A 22,984-nucleotide genomic window follows, 5' to 3' on the forward strand; every position below is an offset into this window, starting at 1 on the left:
CACTCTCCATGGTCAGGTTGCACACCTCTTGAGCAAATCTGGGCAAATATTCACATTTATTATTATTGAACTACAGTGGTCGCCGCTTAATAAAGCCACTTCTGGACCGACGAAAAATGGCTTTAATAAGCTGCGGATTTATTAACCGGCGGTCCAGGATTACGTCATTTTCGAAAAAAAAAATCTTCTCTTTCGTCATTTACACTTGTTTGAATCTAAACAAAACTTCACGAAGGATGTTAACTTTTGTTTTAATTATGTACATGTACATGTACTTTGATCACTTCGGTACATCAATAATTTCACTGTCACCGTCACGAATCATTACTCGGCAGAGAAGAACGATTTTATGAGTGTTTGTTTGTTGGTCGTCTTCCACATCAGAACAAGATAATGTGAGTTTTAGTCACAAACTACGTGATTTCTCTGAGAAAACTGGCTTTAATAAGCGGCGGGTTGGTTTTATTAACCGGCTTTTTCTAATACATAAGATATAGTGATAAATCCGGACCGTCTGAAATCGGCTTTTATAAGCGGCTGGCTCTATTAACCGCGGTTTTATTAAGCGGCGTCCACTGTACCATGATTCACACTTAGTATTATTTTTTGAATGTGTACCAGGGGTCGACACTAACTTATTTGGCCTGGGGCCACACTGGCCCCAGAGATGGAAATTGCTGGGGCGGAAAACAAAAATCTGGGGCCCACTCTCAGTATTCACATGCGGCAATGCATTGTCTGTTTTTCTTCATCGTACTGAAGCCAGGGAAATTCTTTCAACCATTTGACATTGAAATTACGACAGCGCTTCGCGCTTTTGGCTGCATCGGTCTCCTTTTTTCGTTTCTCTCCACCCTGTTCATCTTCATTTCCATGTCTTTTTACACCAGGGATGTGTCGCCACATTTTGCGTTCAGGCGATACTTATCTCTCACGCTAAAGAGCGCAATCTGGGAGTTATTTCCCTTGCGGCATTGTCCTTCGACGATTTCAATGTTTTTTTTTTCTTGACTGCGGCATTGATTGTAACGCAAATTTCAGTGACGACTTTGACTGGCGATTTTTAGTGATTGGCTCTGGCATTACAATTTTCGGTTTGTCATTGTTGGAATTTATCCTGTGACGGAGTGGGCCCCAAGCTTCAGCAATGTTTGGGGCGGAACACAAAACTCTGGGGCGTTCCGCCCCCCACCCCCGCTAGTGTCGAACCCTGTGTACCTATTTTTACATGTATCTGTTTGGTGAGATAGTGGGCGAATGTAAAATTTGTATGTGTAGTCTTTAACACAAATTTCATGGAATAAACCTAATATTTGTTTGCCTGGTTGTCTCGGTGTTTGTCTGCATTGTGTGTGTAAAATCAGTTTCTATGGCAATGCGTTAAATACATTTAATTCACTTACTTAAAAAACAAATTCTTTTATTACCTGAACCGACGCCGACATAAAAAAAAAGGTCATCTGATGATTTGTGCCAATCTGCTATACAATACATGTTGGTTGGTATGCTTTTTGGTTTTTTTCCAAAGGCGTCATGCAAGAGACACTCAGTATTATCCCCGAGTACGCTAGTACTTGGGCTCAGCAGATTTTAATTGTGTGTCTGTCTGTGTGTCTTTCTCCACTTAACAGCTTATTGCTGGGAAACTACTGGGCGCAGTTCGTTCAAAAGTTGATGCACTAACTTGATAATAGGTCCGATTGATCGTATTAAAACTTCATAATGTTACCTGGGACCTAAATGCGAAATAAACCACAAAAACGACTTGGCCGTAGGAGGAGTTCACACCGGCGGGGCAACACGCAGCCATTGAGCTGATAGAACAGCCGAACGCGTCACACACTGACGAGAAAAGCCGAACGCGTCACACACTGACGAGAAATATAGCGACGATTTGCCAGGCTTTGCGCGTTGTGTGTTTGAATAATTTGATTTGTTGTGTACCCCATTTTCTACCAAGCGTTGGTTGCTCGGTCGCGACTGCGGTGGTTTAGAGGTCGCGATTTTGTGTTTTGATTCTTATCATATTAATTTGTATTTTTTCTTATGGTTTCCTTTATTTACATATGTTTCAGTCTTTTACCTTCACTTTACATTAACGAATTTGGTGAAACTACCTGGGGTGTGATAAATGCAAGAATCCGCGAGCCACTCAGCCCCGGCGAAACGTTGTTCAAGAACTTTTTTTTATTCAAGAATATTCTAGAATGTTCTAGAATGTTCTAGAATTTTTCAACTGGCATTATTCTAGAATTTTTTGGCTTGTAGAATATTCTAGAATATCGAAGAAAATTCAAGAACAGCAACAATGTTCTAGAATATTTTTTTTCAAGAATGATCTTATTCAAGAACATTCTTCTTCAAAGTTCAAGAACTGTGATCCCTTATTTTTAAAACACTTTTAATTTAATTTTGTGTTCTCCACTTATAGTTTTGGTTGTGTTTGCTACACATTCGAATTATACTACAAAATAAAGCCAAACAAACACTTGGTTCATTCTTCAAATGTTATATATTGTCACAAAGAAGTGAAATAGATGACAAGTCGATCTTGGGCTAACAATGTTCACAAGCAGAATGTGTCTTCAACATTTGTCATCACTTTTCTGAACTACTGGAACTGCATGGATGCGGTACCGCTTCTCCAGGAAAGGTCACTGTCACCAGCATCCCTTGTTGGATGATTCCCTTGGCCAACTTCACTGTCAGTCTGTGGCAGGGCATGGTGGATTTGATTCAAAAGAAGGCTCAGTATCAGCTTGAAGCTTTGCAACATTGTGTCCTGTAAAGCCTGAAACACAATGCCTACAGTTTACAAAAAATCATTCATTCAAAAACTTGGAAAAAGGAACAAAAATGAAGAGTTAAATGTCCGCAGTTTGTTCTTTTTGGTATGTAAATATGGTATATTATTGATGAAAACACATTTTCATCTGAAATAAGCGATTTTTCTCTGAGACGTTTTGCCCATTAATTGATTTAATTCATTCACTGGCTGATTAATTACTTCCACAGTTCGTTGACAGGACCCTTACCTTTTCCTCCAGTGATATTTTATTTATGATGTGCTTCATGGTACTTCCAGTGAGAATTCATCCAGATATCTTCTTCACCCCTCTTTCCTGGACCTAGTAAATAAGAAACAAAAAAAGGTTTTAACAAAGGATAAACTCAAACATCAGACATTCCAAAGATCATCATCATAACTAGAGTGAATGTGAACAGAAAACTTACAAACGTATTGCTTGTCATTAATGTCATTCAATCAATCAATCAAACCAATTTTGATGCAATGGTTAATGTTACCTTTTAACATAAATGCACATAATTCTATCAATACACTTTCGGAATATTTGTTATAATCGTCATTGTTGTAAATACCCACAGGCATGTTTACAATTTGAAGCACTTTTTTCAATTTCATTTTCAGAAACCTGTTTTCAATTTTGACCAAACCAGTCAGTTTGCTAGCGGCAAATTTATACCAAATCTGTGAGTTCCAAACCTCAAACAAATTCAGCAGAAGTTACAGTCTATAATTTATACTTTGAAACCAACAGGTTTCGTTTATTCTGTCCAACAGTGCCAGCAGAACGCAAATCACGGCAGACTTTCTGTTTGCAAACAGACGACACAATGACACACTGACACAGAAAGGCGGCCGTTAAACCCAACAATCAAATCATCACATGATTAAACAGTACTTTTGCTTAAAATGTAGTTAAGTTTTATACATCTGCCATTTCTCATGTGTCAGATCGAAGAAGAAACTTTTAAAATTGAAGGCTGGTTTCGATTTCACAGTCACACAGTGACACACATGTTTACATCTGTACCACGTGTTGAATAAAACAAGCAAAAACAAAACATACTTACTGAGTTCATGGAAATGATGCATGGATCAATGTTGTTTTGCTTTGATGCAAAAGTGCTTCAACAAAGACAACAGAGAAAAGGTTTCTAGCTGCAGCAGTTCGTTCAAAAGAGTCCCCTTTCCTCATGGTGTATTTACAGAGCGTCGCCATTTTGCTTTTAAGGGAAGTAACTCCGGTGGACAAACTCTGGCACCGGAAGCTAAGAAACCAGGCGCCAAATTCTTTGGAAGCACGTTGTTAGAACTGAGAAAGATTTTGTAATCTCCATTTATCTGAAATAATGGCATGCCACCGATTTGTCAACTTGTTAGGCATGAAGAAATGCTGTATTCTTCATCCCAAACAAGAGTTTGAACTTGGAGGTGCCAGACACAAAAATGACAGATGAGTGAAACTGAAAGCAGCGATCTCACTTGAGTGGCAACAAGCTGTATCCTGATTTTCTCAGGAAAAACAAAGGTAGGTGTTTTATAAAACTTCTTTTATGTTTGATATTGTTGTTTGTTTTAGGTGACATATATATAGATATATATCTAGGATCTAGGTTTAGGTTTTTATTTTTTATTTTTTTACAATAAGTCAATAACAATTAAATGCTTTCTCTCTTGTTTGCAAGATTTTAAGTGAAATCAGTTGAGTTAGACCTGTAGGATTTGTTTATTTTGAACTATCATTTGTTTTGGTAGGATTGCATGACTTTTTACTCAAGCCCTTTCAAACCTATTCTTTTCAGTCTCTGTGTAACTGTAAGTGTAATTTGCACATGTATCATTCATTGATTGTAATATATATGTGTCTGACAGTGATACTAATAGTCAAGTGTCAATCAGCAAGCCGGCACTAAATTGTTTTATTTTTTTCAAATAATTGTCTTCTGAGTATTAGCTAGTCAATTACAAGACTTTACAGGAGACTGGGTTTGGTCAGGAACATATATTTATACTTATAGAAATTCCTGCATGAACAAAGATGATTACTATTAGTATTATTTGTAAATAGTTCAGTATTTACCCCTTATTAGTAAATATAAATATTCAAACTTGAGCATTTATAATTATATATATAATGGTTGTTCTAATTTGATCACTTCTCATTTTTACAGATGCTGCATCAAAAGGCAACAAGCTGCAAACCATTAACCCATCAACATCTTGTCAGAGAGTGCATTAGTCTTTTCAAGAGCTTGAAGAGGTGCTCAAGCCTGAGTCAAGGCCATGGGAATAGTGATGCAAGAAGAGATTTACTCAGGTAATTAAGTGAAGGCAATCAACATTTATTGATTTAAACCTTTGTCACAACAAAATTTGGGATAATTAAATGAAAGCACAAAACATGATGAATGAATTATTCCTAAACTGAAGAAAAAAATGGCTTGGAATCGCAACAAAAAGTCTCTTTGAAAATTAAATTAGTTAAATACTGTAATTTCTTTCATTCCTGGCCCGTTGCATGTCAGTCCCCAAAAACTCTCTGGATGGCATTTCTGGAAATGAAGCTAACTAAAGCTATCATTTAGTTGTTTCAATACTTTTATGAATGGTGACATTTGATAAAAACATTGACATGGCACCCTTGATTTGACAAAATTCACAAAACATTTTTCGATTTTGTAACCATCATTTCTTGAACAGTTAATGTTCTCAGCATCCAGGCGACTGATACATACATTTGGTGTGGATAGAATCTGCATGAAGAATACTTCATAACTGTATTGTTTATTTTGTAGTCATTTTAAAACGGAACAAAATACATAGTAATAAAAGTATCCAGAACAGGAATTTTGCATTTGGACACCTTGACAGATTCCTGACCATATTGTTGACTCTTTAAGCATGATGAAAAAAAGCACCACAAAGAAACATTTAGACTTTTAAAATTGTATTTTCATTGCACTTTACAGGGCATCCGCAACCAAGCATCGGCTCCAGTATTCAGACTGCACCCGGTGTGACCAGTGGAAAGGTTCTTCGCCAAATGAATAACCATCACCGATTTATCATCCTTCGAGTAGTTAAATTACATGTGATAAAGTATTGAATGAAATCTTGTTTTGTCTGCTGTATCAAGTATTGATGGAGGAAAAAATCACTTAAAATATTCTTGTTCTGTTATTACTATTAGTCATTAGATAATTGTACTATCATTCTGATTTGTATGAAGAATATATTCTTAATGGATTTATTCTTAAATGCCAGCACAGAATATTCCAAGATCATTCTGAAAATTGTGTTGAGAGTATACTAGAAGTAGAACTTCAACCTAGTTTTGAATATTCTAGAATACTTAAGACATGTTCAAGAATATACTTTAAGTTCACAGGATTCAAGAATATTCCAGAAAAATGTTAAGATTCAAGAATTCTCATTTAATCTTTATGAATAATTCAAGAAACTTCTTGAATATAAATTCATGAATATTCCTGAACTTTTTTGAATTATTCTAGAATAGTGTTAAGAATATTCTAGAATAATGTTAAGAATATTCTAGAATAATGTTAGGAATATTCTAGAATAATGTTAGTGTCATTCTAGAATATTGTTAGGAATATTCTAGAATATTGTCAGGAATATTCTAGAATAATGTTAGGAATATTCTTCAAGTAGGCAAGAATATTCTAGAATTATTCAAGTCCTTTTTCAAGAATATTCCTTACCAAAACATCGAAATATTCTAGTTAAAATTCAAGAATTCTCATTTAATCTTTATGAATAATTCAAGAAACTTCTAGAATATATATTCATGAATATTCATGAATGTTTCTTGAATGGTTCTAGAATTGTTCTTGACCGTTTCGCCGGGGAGAACAGTAAAAGAACTTCGTGGGCCACCAGTTCACCAGTTATGAAGAGGGTCGGCAGTATATTTTTCACTGTGATCAAATAAAAGAGAAAGGCCAGTCACCACGCACATCCTCGGCTCGCATGCAATGTACTTATATAGCAAAGGGAATGCCTGTAATTCACACAGAGCAATCACTTGGTCTTAAACGTGCACAAGACAAAAACTTTCATACTGGGGGAGCGAGCCAGTCTGAAGAGTACTCGGGTCCAGCGCGAGCGTTTTTTATTCTCTGTTAGCAGCCTTGTAAAAGTGATACTAAAATGTTCTCTAGCCCTGTTCCCCACCAGACTGTGGTCTCATAGCGCTGCAATTGGACACAACATTTCAACACAAGCACGCCGCCTGGCGTCTGGCATTATGGGGTTAGTGCTAGGACTGGTTGGTCCGGTGTCAGAATAATGTGACTGGGTGAGACATGAAGCCTGTGCTGCGACTTCTGTCTTGTGTGTGGCGCACGTTAAATGTCAAAGCAGCACCGCCCTGATATGGCCCTTCGTGGTCGGCTGGGCGTTAAGCAAAAAAAAGAAAAAAGAAAAAAAACCCCACAAGCACGCGATTAACAACCAAACAGACCTACCAACACCAAATGTTTATTCATCAAATTCAATCCACCGTAAAACCACACAAACTAATACTGTGTACAATAAAAAGTAAAGTACTAAGAAGCAAGCACTAAACAGGAGGGGTGGGGTTACGACTTTAATTCTGCACAGAACCAGTCTTGCTGCAGTGGTGCATGACTGGCACTATTACAGAACATGATTATGTCTGGTCCGTGCACAGGCGCAACCTCCCGCAGTGGGGCACTGCGGTTATGAAATTAAAGGCCCCTCCTGTTTTTGGAACCGCAGGAGCTTTCTAGTTTGCTGTTAGGTAGATTTTTGGTTCCTCTTTCCTGTCATGCTCTCTTTTTCTTCATGAATTCTTTTCTTTTTTCTGCCTTCTTGCTCATTCACCTGTATTTTTTCCAAAAATCTCTTCTCTTGCCGCTTGTCTCGCGATTCATGTATAGTTTAATCTGTTAGTGTTCTGATGTAAGTCCAGCAGTAGATAGGTTAAGCCTATTTTAACATACTGGAAACTGGTAATCTTCCAGTAGGTATTAATTTAGTTTTACTAAAGCCTGCTGGGACACAAGTAATGGGTTAGTGCATTTGTAAACAGGAATCGCTTGACAAGTGGCCCCCTTCATCCCCCCTTCCTCGTCCTGATATGGCTCTGCGTAGTCGGCTGGACGTTAAGCAACAAATAAACAAACAAACAGGCGCAACCAGCTAGTTACATGTACTTGGAAAATATGCTAAGTACAGTTGAGGCACTGTTGAACATTTGTTTTCAACTTTTGTTATTTCTGCCAGACTTCATCTGTCTTTTGTTTGTTGTTCATAGAGTTTTGAAAATATACAGCTGAATCTAACAAATATGTGAGTCGTATTTCTAATATCAAATACCCATTTATGATTAGCTGGCGTACAATAATGGACTGATCATTGTAACTTCGTGTACATGTTCTTTGATTTGGAAAATAAAGATTACTTCACATGGTGTAACAACTCAGAAGGGCCCTGCAACTGTGTGAGTTACGACTGACCTTTTTTAACAATGTCGCTCGCATCCTTCCAGATATCACTGGTGTGCTGGACAGTTGAAAACTCTTTTTCCTGAAGAATAAATCGGAGCACAAAGTACCGATTAACCAAAGAAGCTAAGCTAACCACAACAACCCTGAGACACTCACAAACACGCGTACACACACACACACACACACACACACACACACACACACACACACACACACACACACACACACACACACACACACACACACACACACACACACACACACAGATTGGCAAACACTATTTTGCTTGTTGGTCGGAGTCGGGCCACAAAAACAAATACATTTTAGTTGAACATTGTCTTGTTTATCTCGCATAAACTCCATACTGACTATCCCCTTACCCGCCAAAGTACTGCCAATCGAACTTTGGACCATGTATTCTACTCATTTATCTAATTTGTGACCGGCACGGTTGGCCTAGTGGTAAGGTGTCCTCCCCAAGATCGGGAGGTCGTGGGTTCGAACCCCGGCCGGGTCATACCTAAGACTTTAAAATTGGCAATCTAGTGGCTGCTCCGCCTGGCGTCTGGCATTATGGGGTTAGTGCCAGGACTGGTTGGTCCGGTGTCAGAATAATGTGACTGGGTGAGACATGAAGCCTGTGCTGCGACATCTGTCTTGTGTGTGGCGCACGTTATATGTCAAAGCAGCACCGCCCTGATATGGCCCTTCGTGGTCAGCTGGGCGTTAAGCAAACAAACAAACAAACAAATCTAATTTGTGGTGAACAAATGTATTTTGACTTAGATAAGCTTATTTGCTTCGTCGCAAAATCTTTTCTTTTTTTTCATTCAAGGGACGTAATCTAGCTGGCACTCTGTGCGTGTTCGAATAAATCAAATTTTGGGGTAACAATTGTCGAATTTATTCCAAATCCGCTTAACCAATATGAACTTGACATTCGATCTTTTCTACCTCAAATCATTGTTCCACTTGAAATTGTCAGGGAAGCAGTAGGTGAGTCTAGAGTAATTTTGTCAGAAGCCTGGCTTATGTTAGTCATTACAGAAAATCGTATTTTACCTACCTGTTGAATACTTCTGGTTGCATTTTCACTCAATAATCAAGTTCAGGTTCGACCTCTTCAAACATGACAGTTTTTCAGGGACCATGCCGATGAAACTGAAGCGCCGATCATGAACGTCGATTTCATTTTTGTAATACTGCATGATGCCATAGAAAATACTCGATGTGTCACGCACGCAAACACACACAGGAAATAACAGAAATAAGCTTAACCTTGCAAAGCATTAGACTAACCTTATTCCACTGAAGGCAATAAAAGCAGAAAAATTGGTTTCACTTTTTAATTTACCAGTTCTTTTTGGAGTTCAAGGTTGCCTACTGAACCAATCGCTTGTCTTGTTACGTTGGGGAGAACGAGCGGATCGTTTGCTATAGCAACCATACTCGGGTTGCGCAGACTCGATGTGCGTCTTATGTCGGACATGACAGAGTCTCGAGTCTGCGCATCTCGATACTGGTAACCTCGAGGTTGCCAGTATCGAGGTCCGACCAATGAAATGAAAGAGTTTCGAGTCTGCGCATCTCGATACTGGTAACCTCGAGGCTGTAGATCTTGATACTCATTCTCGATACCTGGGCCTTGTGGCGCACCAGGGTGCTGTTCATCCTCGAGATCAGAGTTTAACCAATCATTTTGTAGCGACTCGAGACTGAACTAGGGCGGCATAGCAACCATCCTCGATAACACGGATTGGTTCATTTCCATCCTCGATACTGGCAGTATGGAGGTCAGACCAATGAAATGAAAGAGTCTCGAGTCTGCGCATCTCGATACTGGTAACCTCGAGTCTGCCAGTATCGAGGTTCGATCTCGAGAACGTGGGCCTTTTGGCGTTCCTGGGGTTTCTTGAAATAAATTTGACTTGACTTGACTTGAAAGCTCTGCTGTGCCTTCCACCTCTGGCAGAACACCTTCCCCTGCCAACGATGGCCAGTTGGCGTCTTCAAAGTTAACGGAAGAGCCTTCCACTGCGAATATACAACCTAGCACATCCAGGGGTCAGCCCCCCAGCTCAGGGCAACAGGAGAGCACTTTACAGCCACTGGTGGTGGATCCCAACCGTCAACAACGGGGCAGCGCGAGTGTCGACCGGCGAAAACCCACACCATGTGTCAAGGAAGAGGAGAATGGTATCAGGTGTGAAACCCAAAAGAGTTTGTAGACTGGCATTGCATTTTGCTCGTTTGCCATTCCGTTGATGAAGAAATTTTTTGTTTGGGGTATTTGGTATATCTTATATAACGGGGGCAGTGGCGTAGTGGATAAGACATCAGCCTCTGAATCGGAAGGTCGTGAGTTCAAATCCCGGCCACTGCCGCCTGGTGGGATAAGGGTGGAGATTTTTTTGATTTCCCAGGTCAACTTATGTGCAGACCTGCTAGTGCCTTATTCCCCTTCGTGTGTACAGGCAAGCACTAGACCAAATGTGCACGAAAAAGATCCTGTAATCCATGTCAGAGTTGGGTGGGATATAGAAACACGAAAAATACCCAGCATGCTTCCCCCGAAATCGGCATATGCTGCCAGAATGACGGGGTAAAAACGGTCATACAGGTACAAATCCACTCGTGCAAAAACATGAGTGAACGTGGGAGTTTCAGTCCATGAAAGAAGAAGAAGGCATATCTTATTTATTGTCCTTTAGAAATTGCATCAAGGAAATCGAGGCTGCTATCCCTGGTGGTAGCGTGCAGGGACAGAGTTGCGCTACCCAATTTTGTTTTGAATTCGTGTATTATTGTAACCAAGCTCTGAGATTTTTGTTGTGAGCTTGAGATCTTTACTGTGTGCATGCGTGCACAGAGGGGTGTTCTGATATAGGGGAGAGTCTGCAATCACACTCTGGGAAATAAATCCCTCACCGAACCTTGGGGTCGAACCCACGCCAGTAGCAACAACTTGTTTTAACGGCAGCGCTGCTACCGACTGAGCAGAGCTATCTCCTTGCCACAGGGTATAAACACATTGTGTCCTCTGTAGACAGGGAAGGCCAAATCTCAAAAATACAACGTGCCACTGCCAGCCGAGCGAGAAACTTCAAGGAAGTCACTATAGCCTGCCAGATACCAATTAGCATGCATGACTGGTATCGAACAGGGGATTTGCCCATTCCTGATAGGTTACTAGTATCTTCAGACATCAGAATTAGTCCCCAATAGTCTGAGTCCTTCTTTTCAGTGGCAGACATGAGACAACAATTCTGGCTTTCACCCAACATGAAAGACGAAAATTTTTTTACAAATATTCTTTGAAAAATATTTAACTTTGTGTGTGGTGGTGGGGGAGAGGGGGGAGGGGGGAGTGTACTAAGGTCTCAAAGAATTATGTTGCTGCAAGGTTCAAATTAAACATACAATACAACAGAATGCAATGTGTATACAGTATGAGTTAGCCTCCCACTCTTGCCTTGCTTGGCAAGTTACTCGTGCTGAAACAGCTCATTTATAGGCAATTGTACTAAGGTCAAAGAGACTGCAACCAGGACTGAGGTGCACAAAGCAGAACTGGATGCAACCCAAATGGATGGGGACAAGCCGCGGACTCTGATTGGTTGAAATCACATCAAAAAATCTCAATTTCAACCAAACCAACGATGTGTACGATCAACCCATTTGTGTAGCACCCAGTTTCGCTTCTTGCAACTTAGCCGTAGATTTTTTTAATTTTTGTTTTAAAATTTTTTTTTACAGTTATTTGCTTCAAACTTGTTAACGTCAACCTTTTGTTGTTCATCTTAGGTTTGGTTTGGTTACATTTCTTTTTTTAGGGGGTTCAGAGTTAGAATTTAGACATTCTGTTTCAGACTGTATATGTTGACATGGAACGTGGGAGGAAGCAAGCCCCCAGAACGACTAGAGAATCTGTTATCCCTGACAACATTTCCTGTGCCAGATATGTATGGAATTGGGTGAGTTATGTGTGTGTGTTAAGTTCATCATAGCTTGTTGCGAAAGTCATTTGTAATATGGCAGAAAATGGCTTCCCAGATCCAAATTCTGAAAACCTACGCTGAGCAAGGGAAGAAAAAGTTATGGGCAAAGATGATCTCAAGAAGTATGTTGCTGCAAAGTACAAAATACACATGTAATACAACAGAATGCAATGTGTATATACAGTATGAGTTAGCTTCCCATTCATGCCTTGCTTGGCAAGTTACTCGTGCTGAAACGATGCCACTCATGGCAGTTCATGTTCCTGTGTAATGAGATGATTTTTAACTGATTCCCTTCAAAGGAACTGTTTCATTGTGTACTTTCAAAACAGCTGTCTTCATTTGTTATACAGGGGTTATAAATCTGGGAAAAAAAATCAGGTCATAATAAGGGATTGGAGGGAGTCTTAAAATGGGGGTACAGAGGTATACCTGCGAAGAAAGGACATCCTTGGGATCAGCCAAAAGTGTCCCAATATTGCAGGTGGCCTGTCTTGACAGGTATATTTGGTCAAGGTTATAAACAAAGGAAAAGTAAAAGGTGTCCTGTCATTGGAGGTGTCCTCTCATCAGAGGGGCCTTATAAGTTATATTGCAGGTTTGTTTGTTTGTTTGCTTAACGCCCAGCCGACCACGAAGGGCCATATCAGGGCGGTGCTGCTTTGACATATAACGTGCGCCACACACAAGACAGAAGTCGCAGCACAGGCTTCATGTCTCACCCAGTCACATTATTCTGACACCGGACCAACCAGTCTTAGCACTAACCCCATAATACCAGACCGCGCCAGGCGGAGCAGCCACTAGATTGCCAATTTTAAAGTCTTAGGTATGACCCGGCCGGGGTTCGAACCCACGACCTCCCGATCACGGGGCGGACGCCTTACCACTAGGCCACCGTGCCGGTTTATATTGCAGGTACCAATGTACATTGACAGAGGTAATGAACAGAAAGTCTGGGAAAGCAGGGGCTTAATAAAGGGGGGGGCTTGAAAGGAGGATTCAGGGAGGCCCGGTACGGACACGGGTCAACTTTATGTGCAGACCCGGTACGGATACGGGTCAACTTTATGTGCAGACCCAGAGACGGAAGCCATGCCCCACCCCCGTGTCACCACAATAGCACGTAAAAGATCTTGGTCATTTTGCCATAAGTGCAGATGGCTGATACCACCTAAACACGCATACACCTGTGTATCTCGTCAAAAGCCGTGAGGGCATAAAACCCGAATCATATAACCCATATCTTGTCCTTAAGAGGCGAAATATTTAGCCTGTATGACATAAAGCATTCTCTCTTTCCTTCCAAGGAGGATTCCGCTGTAAGTGATTTGCATTATCGCATCTTGTTTTCTGTGGTTGCAGGCTGCAGGAGGTGAACCCTCGGAGTTCAGAAGTGAAGGAATGGATAGACACCGTGAGCTGGTTGCTGGCGACTTATGACTTTGTCAGGGTATGCATCATCACAGCAGTATTCACATTAACCCCTTCTTATTCGTTCATGGGCTGAAACTCACAGTGCATTTATGTGTTTGACTGTTTTTACCCCGTCATTTAGGCAGCCATACGCTGCTTCAACTTTTAAGGGAGGCATGCTTTTGTGTTTCTATAACCCAATGAACTCTGACATGGATTACAGGATCTTTTCCGTGCGCACTTGGTCTTGTGCTTGCCTGTACACACGAAGGGGGAATAAGGCACGAGCAAGTCTGCACATAGGTTGACCTGGGAGATAGGAAAAATCTCCACCCTTAACCCACCAGGCGCAGCTGGGATTCGAACCTACGACCTTCCGCTTAGGAGGCTGGCGTCCTATTCACTACCCCATTGTGCCAGTCACATTAACCCCTTGACTGCCGGAAGAATTTAATTAAAAGTGTCAATGAAAAAACACACATGGTGGAACAGAAAGCCCAAAACTGAGAAAATGGACTCCAGGAGTGGCAATCATCTTGCTGCAATTCAAAGGGCAATATACAGTTGTTTCCCTTGACGGAGTATTTGATTTTTGTATGATAGCAAAGTACGTACCAAATATAGACAGACCTATGCTATTGTGACGATGGTGTTTGTGTTCATTGCAGGTGAAATACAGACAGACCCATTCTATTGTGACGATGGTGTTTGGGTTCATTGCAGGTGAAATACAGACAGACCCATTCTATTGTGATGATGTTGTTTGTGTTCATTGCAGGTGAAATGCAGACAGACCCAGGCTATTGTGACGATGGTGTTTAGAGTAAACAGGGAGTGACTGCATGCGAGATGATAAACTAAGAGTAATACCTAATATACTGGACTCGGAGATGATAAACTAAGCCCATTCTATTGTGATGATGATGTTTGGGTTCATTGCAGGTGAAATACAGACAGACCCATGCTATTGTGATGATGTTGTTTGTGTTCATTGCAGGTGAAATACAGACAGACCCATGCTATTGTGATGGTGTTGTTTGTGTTCATTGCAGGTGAAATACAGACATACCCAGGCTATTGTGACGATGGTGTTTGGGTTCATTGCAGGTGAAATACAGACAGACCCAGGCTATTGTGATGATGATGTTTGGGTTCATTGCAGGTGAAATACAGACAGACCCAGGCTATTGTAACGATGGTGTTTGGGTTCATTGCAGGTGAAATACAGACAGACCCATTCTATTGTGACGATGGTGTTTGGGTTCATTGCAGGTGAATTACAGACAGACCCAGGCTATTGTGATGATGTTGTTTGTGTTCATTGCAGGTGAAATACAGACAGACCCAGGCTATTATGTGACGATGGTGTTTGGGTTCATTGCAGGTGAAATACAGACATACCCAGGCTATTGTAACGATGGTGTTTGGGTTCATTGCAGGTGAAATACAGACAGACCCAGGCTATTGTGATGATGTTGTTTGTGTTCATTGCAGGTGAAATACAGACATACCCAGGCTATTGTGACGATGGTGTTTGGGTTCATTGCAGGTGAAATACTGACAGACCCATGCTATTGTGATGATGGTGTTTGGGTTCATTGCAGGTGAAATACAGACAGACCCATGCTATTGTGATGATGGTGTTTGGGTTCATTGCAGGTGAAATACAGACAGACCCATGCTATTGTGATGATGGTGTTTGGGTTCATTGCAGGTGAAATACAGACAGACCCAGGGTATAGTGACCATTTTGTTTGTGAAGAGGCATCTACTACCTTACTGTAATGGCTTTGAGTCCGAGGTCACCAGAACAGGGTTTGGGGGGCTATGGGTGAGTGCATTTCCTTCACACTTTATGGACTAAAGGGTTGAAAAAGACCTCACACACGCGCACAAACACACACGCAAACACACACACGCAAACACATACACACAAATTAATAAGAAGGAAAAAACTACATGGATGATTTTACCATTTGTGGTTCTGATTGTCGCGGTGGAGTGTAATTGTTGGTGTGTGGAGGTGGGTGTAGGTGTGTGTGTGTGAATTGGTGTGTGCATAGGTGTGCATGTGTGTGTGTGTGTGTGTAAATAGGGGTGTGTATAAGTGTGTCAGTTCCTGTTTCTCTTGCATTTTCAGCTCACCTGAGTAATCAGTGAGTCTTAGTAATGTAAACGTGTGCCGAAACACTACGATCACCTCGGGAAGCGAAGTGCAATCAAACAGGATTGAAAATGTTAGGGCTAATTTCTTAGCCCTATAAAAACTGTTATGCAAACCCGAAGGTTTCCATGAACATACAGACAATCGGAAACCACCAGACCCCATCACAAACAGAATCTCACAAACTACGGGTGTTGACTTAAAGGCCAACAACTCGGGTGCAGAGTCTGCTGTGAAAGGAGCGGTAGCCTCCCCTGTCACAGTAATAAGCAGTGTCCATCTGTATGGCCAGCCAGCCATGGACAACAAACTAAATGTTGAGGTTATCTTAAATGTTTTTAAAGCTGGAGGTTTCAAACTTTGCACACTTCTATGTTTTGATGATCTCCCAACATGATCCCAGTTTGGTTGACCCTCGACAAATGTTCGGGTCACAGCGAGGTCATGTTCAAGTCATAAAAACTTAACGTTGAAGTTATCTCAAATGTTTTTGAAGCTAGACCTTTTAAACTTTGCTTACTGCTAGGGTTTGATGATCTCCCGACTTGACCCCAGTTTGGTTGACCCTCGTCAAATTTTGGGGTCATGTTCATAAACTTTTAAGTTGTGGCTTTCTCAGATCTATATTTTGGGAGCAAAAACCTCCAATTTTAACACAATTGTATGTGTTGATAATCAGCAGACATTACTAAAATGTAGCTTTTTTGGGGTCAAATTTCCGAGTCACAGCATGAAAATGTTTGCTGGAGAAGTTTTTCCCCCCTGAAAAATCCACTGAGCTATCAAGAAAATGTGACTGAGCTCAATAAGATATGTCATTGTTTGATGTGGTCACAGCTTAGTTTCTGGGGTATTTAGTCTTGGCTAGAGTATTCATGATGACATTATTTTATGATGTCATAGTGTCAGAAATTAGGTCATGCTAGTGCCTGAGTACACATATTTTGTCTCCACCAGCCAAAACTAAATTTGGTCAAGAAAACTAGTAATTTATAATTATGGTTCTTGACCCAAACAAAATCTGGTGGATGTTGAGTATGTCAGGCTAGTTATGGTGGTGGGAAGGGGGTTTGGGGTTCTGTAAGATTGTATGTATACCGTACTATAAGGCGCAACTTTTTTTCTCAATCTTGACCTCTGCGGCTTATTGAACGGAAGCGCCCTATGTGTTGTTAAAATAGAAATCCCTGGCCAAGTTTCATCTCAGACACCAAAGAGACCGCCTGAGTACCAGTTTAACAACTTGTGATAATGCATGTTTCAGCTACTAGTACTACCCTGGCCAAGTTTCTTCTCAAGACATCAAAGAGACCGCCCCATAGGTTCCGGTGCAGGGATTGCTACTCTGGCCAAGTTTCCCCTCAAGACATCAAAAAGACCCCCCCCTCCCCCCATAGCTAAAACTCGGTCATTGACCCCGGGAAGAAGGTCCTGTCTGTCAACAAGGCCACCAACTGTCACAAATGGACCTGCCTGTGATCTCACTGCACACCAGTGATTCTTCTCAGACATGAAAGGAGACCGACCCTCTCAAAGATCATAGATAAAACTGGGTCATTGACCCCGGTGCAGGGAAAGTTTCCTCTCAGATTTGAAAAGGGAACCACTTCTCATAGCTAAAACTGGGTCATTGACCCCGGGGAAGAAGGTCGGTGTCTGTAAACAAGGCCACCCAGCTATCACATTTTTTGGACCCTCTGCCTTTGATCTCGCAGCACACACAGAGCACACATATTTCCACTCTGTATTTTTCTTTTGATGTGCGGGCCCGGTAGCTCAGTTGGTAGAGCACTGGACTTGTGATCGAAAGGTCGCAGGTTCGAATTCGGGCCGGGACGGACACGGGTCAACTTTATGTGCAGACCCAGAGACGGAAGCCATGTCCCACCCCCGTGTCATCACAATGGCACGTAAAAGACCTTGGTCATTCTGCCATAAGTGCAGGTGGCTGAATACACCTAAACACGCAGACACTTGGGTAGCGCGACTCCGTTGCTGCTAGCTTTCCACTGGGAGGAAGCGACCCGAATTTCCCAGCGATGGGACAATAAAGTAATGAAAATGACAAATGAAAATGAAAATTATAGACCCTAATGTGATGGGTTTTTTCAATTTTACCTCAAAAGTGGGGGTTGCGCCCTATATAACGAAGCGTCCCGAACGTGAAATATTCTTAGGGTTGAATAACTAAATATATTGATAGTCGGGTCACATTAGCATCAAGTTTGTGTCAATCAGTCGGACGTGAACGTTGTCTTGAACATTATTTTATGAAGCTGGAACAGCATGTGTTTGGGAGGGACGGGTACATATTTAGTGCAAAACTCCTTTTAAGACCTATCAAATCCTGAGAAAATCAGGTCTTGAAAAAAACCCCGCGGGTTAGGGGGAGTCCCATATTGGTTGGGACGAGAAAGAATTTACCCGATGCTACCCAGCATGTCGTAAGAGGCGACTAACGGTTCTGTTTCTCCTTTTACCCTTGTTAAGTGTTTCTTGTATAGAATATAGTCAATGTTTGTAAAGATTTTAGTCAAGCAGTATGTAAGAAATGTTAAGTCCTTTGTACTGGAAACTTGCATTCTCCCAGTAAGGTCATATATTGTACTACGTTGCAAGCCCCTGGAGCAATTTTTTGATTAGTGCTTTTGTGAACAAGAAACAATTAACAAGTGGCTCTATCCCATCTCCCCCCTTTCCCCTATCCCATCTCCCCCCTTTCCCCGTCGCGATATAACCTTGAATGGTTGAAAACGACGTTAAACACCAAATAAAGTAAAGTAAAGGTCTTGAAAAAGAAAGTCTTAAAACGGGGGTAAACTTACACAGGTTATGAACAGAATATCTGAGAAAGCAGGGTCTTGAAAAAGGTTGAGGGTCTTATCCGGGTTTGGGGGTCTTTAAATGGAGGGAGTCTTCTAGTTCTATTGGGTAGGGTTGTCTAGGGGGGGAGGGAGGGGGTGGGGGGGAAATGAAGGCAACTTGACGTGTAAGCTTTTGCTTTTCTTGTTTTTATTAATATTATTTTACAGTAATCGCTTCATATTGTGAGTAACACATGGTGCGCATTGCAAACTTGAGAAATATTTAAAGAAGAGAATCTCCTTTTTTTACTCTTTAAGGTTTGGTTAGATGAACAGTTATAAGTATAGTGAAACCTCCCTTTTAAGAAACCCCCCCCCCCCCTCCCCCACCTTCCCAATTTAAGACTTACCCCTTTTAAAGACCTTGATTTGTCACATAGTCTCTTCATAACCTCTAAATTTACCTGTGTTTAAAAAAACCTCTTTTTTAAGACCCAATTGTCTTAAGATTTTTTGAGGTTTTAAAAAGGGGTTCTGTGTAATCTGCAGGATTTTTGCTTTATTCAACAGTCTGTTTTCCCATAGCTGAGTTTTCCGATTGGCTGCTGTTTTTTGGTTACCAGGGCAACAAAGGTGGCGTCAGTATACGACTGGAGGTGTACGGGGTCAACGTGATTGTCATCAACTGTCATCTGGCCGCTCACCAGAAATATGTAGCAGAACGAATCATTGTGAGTCATGGCCTTGAGTATAAGAGATGTGTGCTCACTGACGCTTATGGTTACTTTTTTTCCCTTTCTTCTTTTCTTTTTGACTCTCTTCCTTCTTTAATTGCATCTTCCTTTCTTCCTTTAAATAAAAAGAAGAAAACAAGAAAAGAAAGACGCTCAGTAGTGAAGTTAGTAGAGCACTCGACTTATGGTACAGGTTCGAATCCGGGCCAGGATTGACACGGGTCCATTTTATGTTTAGACTTTTAGCGGTTTTGTTGAATAAGAGACCTGGCTTTACCTCAGGCAAGCTTTTCACAACATCCGGAGCATGTTCCATGCTTTCCATTGGCTTTATGCCGCGATTGGGAGGTACAACTATGATGTACATGCTATGCAGCGTGCGCTAAATATGATACCCTGTTCTCACGAAAAATATAATCATCTGCACAGCCATGAATTGCCACCAATGGCTTGCTGATCACTGAAAGTGTTTAATAAGCACATGTGTTTTTCCAAACTCACGTGACCTCAAGCCAAACCCATGTGGCTCGATCAAAACACATTGTGAGCGATCATTACGTGCCAGCGATTATTTCCGCAACAAATTTTGAACTCCTGTGAAGTCGTTAAAGCTGATTTTCGAAAGAAAATGGTATCATTACATGTGTACGCACGCTGCATAACATACATATCAGAATTAGTTGTTTGTCCCAATCGCAGGATAAAGCCGAACGGAAGTGCGGAACATACTCCGGATGTTGTGAAAAGCTTGTCCGAGGTAAAGGGGCTCTTACCCTTCCAGACCACTGAAAATCCTGACAGAGTTAGGCCAAACAAAAATATATGTTGGTTTAGGGTAACATGACCAAACAAAATAGGGTCGGTAGGTCGGCTTTATTAAAAAATTTAATTTTTCTTTTTAGTCTCGGTATGGTTCGCAAAATGTGCCAGAGGTTGATGGGTTTTTGGATTTTATTTTTTAGAAATGAAAAAAAAGTTTTAGGGTCGGCGGGAAAAAAATAGGGTCGGTCGGGTTACCCTAACCCAACATATATTTTTGTATGGCCTTATTGTCTATTGTAACAAGCTGTGGAGTAATCCTAGCATTTTCACACAAAAAAACACTCTCTGTGTTGATAGACACATCAAATTTCCTGTGATGTTTAAAACCGCTGATTGCAGACCAGTTTACCCATACGATTTCGCCGTATTTTGTACGCAAAGTTGCCAAGGATACGACCAATACGTTTGGAGAGGAAAAAATGTGATGATCGTAAAAAACATCAAGTTTCATCGTGATCACGAAATGGAAGAAGAAGAAGAAGAAATCGAAAGTAGGTTGCCAAACCTGTTCTCGCGATAGCCCAGTGGGTAAAATCCAGCTTTGACGATTGGTCAACGTAATCTCGTGTGAGGTGATATGACGAGATTTTATCTGCCGCCATTGTTGTCGTTGAGTCCAGCACGTTGACGAAAATGTCGAAGCGAAAAGCAGTAACGCCTAAAAGTTCCACTTCTGAAAACTTACAATGTTAATGCTGCCCTTGGAGCAATAGCTCATGAACGTTTCTTGTGAGTTGCAAAATGCTCTCAATATTTTGAAAATACGCTGAATCTCGGTGAAAAATACACCAAAGTCAAAGTGCGGGTAAACAGGTCTGTGATTGTTTGCAGTCAGTTGTGGTGCACAATTTCTTTTTTTGACAGATAAGAAGGTCTGTTGGGATATATGAATACGTCAGCATGCACTTGTTTCAGGACTACGACAGTATATTGGACAGCCAAAAGTTCAAAGATCACGATGTGGACAACATCTTGGATCATGAGTAAGTCTTTGCCAGAACCAACACAATCATGTGTGCCTTTTTGTCCTTGTATATTTTATTTATTTATTTATTCTGGTTTTTGTGTGTGTGTTTTTACATTCAGTTAAGTGATGACCAGTGATCGCGCTAGGTATTTTTCAAACCGGTATGAGGTCATGAGCGTGCTACAAGGCTCTCACGAAAATCGGTAAGCTTGCCAAGGCAACCAGTAAAAGAAAAACAATGACTTACAATACATTAAATCAATGTGGACGTTTTTTCTCCCTCCCCCCCCCCCTCAAAGCAACTGTCGCACAACTTGACAGTGACACATCAGCAGCCGCTGTGTGTGAGAGAGAGAGAGAGAGAGAGAGAGAGAGAGAGAGAGAGAGAGAGAGAGAGAGAGAGAGACTTCCGAAATAAAATATGAAAGCAAATAGTAATCACGTGTAGTACTGTGTGAAATAGCACTACAGTTGTTGTCTCCCTTCCACTGTTCAGATGTTTTATTCTGTACTTGTTTGAACTAATAGTGTTTTGTGCTACAGTAAATTATTTCCCTTGAACCATGTTTGAATATCAGGTGAGCTCGAGGGGATCCACTTTGAAAAGTTTACTACCTCCTTTTTTTGAAGATAAGTACACCAAGCTGTAAATTGATTGCAGAAATCCCATCCTTTTGTATTTGTTAAAAGTTTGCATTAAATTTGATAAGAGTTGATAATTATATTTGAGCTAAAAGGATATTTTGTTCAGTCAAAAATTATTGCAGAAGCACTCAGAATTATTTGGAACTTTGGTGCGGCGTATTGATATGTGAAAATCATCTTGCCGGTACGGTTGCACTACTTTTAACTGGGAAAAGGTGACAGGCAGGGGAAATTTTGGTGTCCCTGAAACATCATTGTTGTATCAATGATTGTGGAGTCCTGCTTGTAGCAGGATTCAGTTCTGGTCAGAGTTGTAGTCAGAGTTTTCTTTTAGAGTTTTTTAGGGTTGGAATATAGAATCAGAGTTTTTGGATTGAAATTAGAGTTCTACTTTATTGTTTACATCGAGAAAATAAAACAAAGAAAAGAAACAACAGACTTGTAGTTTGCCACTTGCGGATGAAAGGCGCACACATGATCCCACCCTTCAATGTAGCAATGAACTCACCCGAGTTGGTTACATTGAAATTCTGGCGCCCAATAAGGGACTAAAGTGTGTCGTCAGTAGGATAACTAAGTGCAGTATAGGGATCAACTCTGACCAGACAGAATATTGCCAGACGGAAGACCAGGCAACATACCCGAGGGGATATCGCAGTCCATCACAAGTGATTCATCATGGCGACCGGAGGAACTACTACCTCTGGTGACCACGACAGGGTAATCGCCGAACTCCAGCGACAACTCCAGGAATTACAGTCTCATTATGAGAGTGAACTCAAACATCTGTCTGGGAGAATGGACACAGAGCGAGAGGTGAACGTACAAGTGCAACCACCTCCGTCACTACCCAAGCTGAAGGTTTTCACTGGCTTACCAGCCACATCAACACAGGAAACTTCCTTCGAAGCATGGAAACGTCAAGCATCTGAAGTCAATGATGACGTTTTGGTCATAGACAAAGTGGGCCTACTGAAAAGAAGTCTGAAGGGGGCAGCGCATGAACATGTGAGAGGAAAAAACTATGCAACTGTGGATGACCTGATCAAGGACCTCGATAAGCTGTTTGGAGAACTGAAGTCAGCTGAAGAGATGTATCTGGAACTGTGCCAGTCAAGAATGATGAAAACTCAGAC

The 22,984-nt window shown here is 41.2% G+C and overlaps 1 protein-coding gene and 1 long non-coding RNA gene across 3 annotated transcripts in view; one reads left to right on the top strand and one right to left on the bottom strand.

The window, feature by feature from the left end:
- Positions 1-22,984, top strand: part of LOC138975366 (inositol polyphosphate 5-phosphatase K-like) — a 61,498-nt gene that overhangs the window by 11,606 nt on the left and 26,908 nt on the right. For both annotated transcript variants that reach the window (XM_070348027.1, XM_070348026.1), the window contains exons 3-8: positions 10,271-10,501; positions 12,168-12,272; positions 13,662-13,749; positions 15,427-15,543; positions 19,304-19,411; positions 21,152-21,219. In XM_070348027.1, the coding sequence (XP_070204128.1) occupies positions 10,271-10,501; positions 12,168-12,272; positions 13,662-13,749; positions 15,427-15,543; positions 19,304-19,411; positions 21,152-21,219 (717 nt within the window). The remainder of the gene's footprint in view (positions 1-10,270; positions 10,502-12,167; positions 12,273-13,661; positions 13,750-15,426; positions 15,544-19,303; positions 19,412-21,151; positions 21,220-22,984) is intronic.
- LOC138975361 (uncharacterized) lies at positions 2,499-4,089 on the bottom strand. The gene is made up of 3 exons (XR_011458628.1): positions 3,877-4,089; positions 3,036-3,128; positions 2,499-2,791 (listed from the first exon to the last, which is right to left on the bottom strand). It is a non-coding gene; the product is annotated as an uncharacterized lncRNA (long non-coding RNA).

The sequence above is a fragment of the Littorina saxatilis genome, linkage group LG9 (assembly GCF_037325665.1).
Source record: "Littorina saxatilis isolate snail1 linkage group LG9, US_GU_Lsax_2.0, whole genome shotgun sequence".
Taxonomy (NCBI): domain Eukaryota; kingdom Metazoa; phylum Mollusca; class Gastropoda; order Littorinimorpha; family Littorinidae; genus Littorina; species Littorina saxatilis.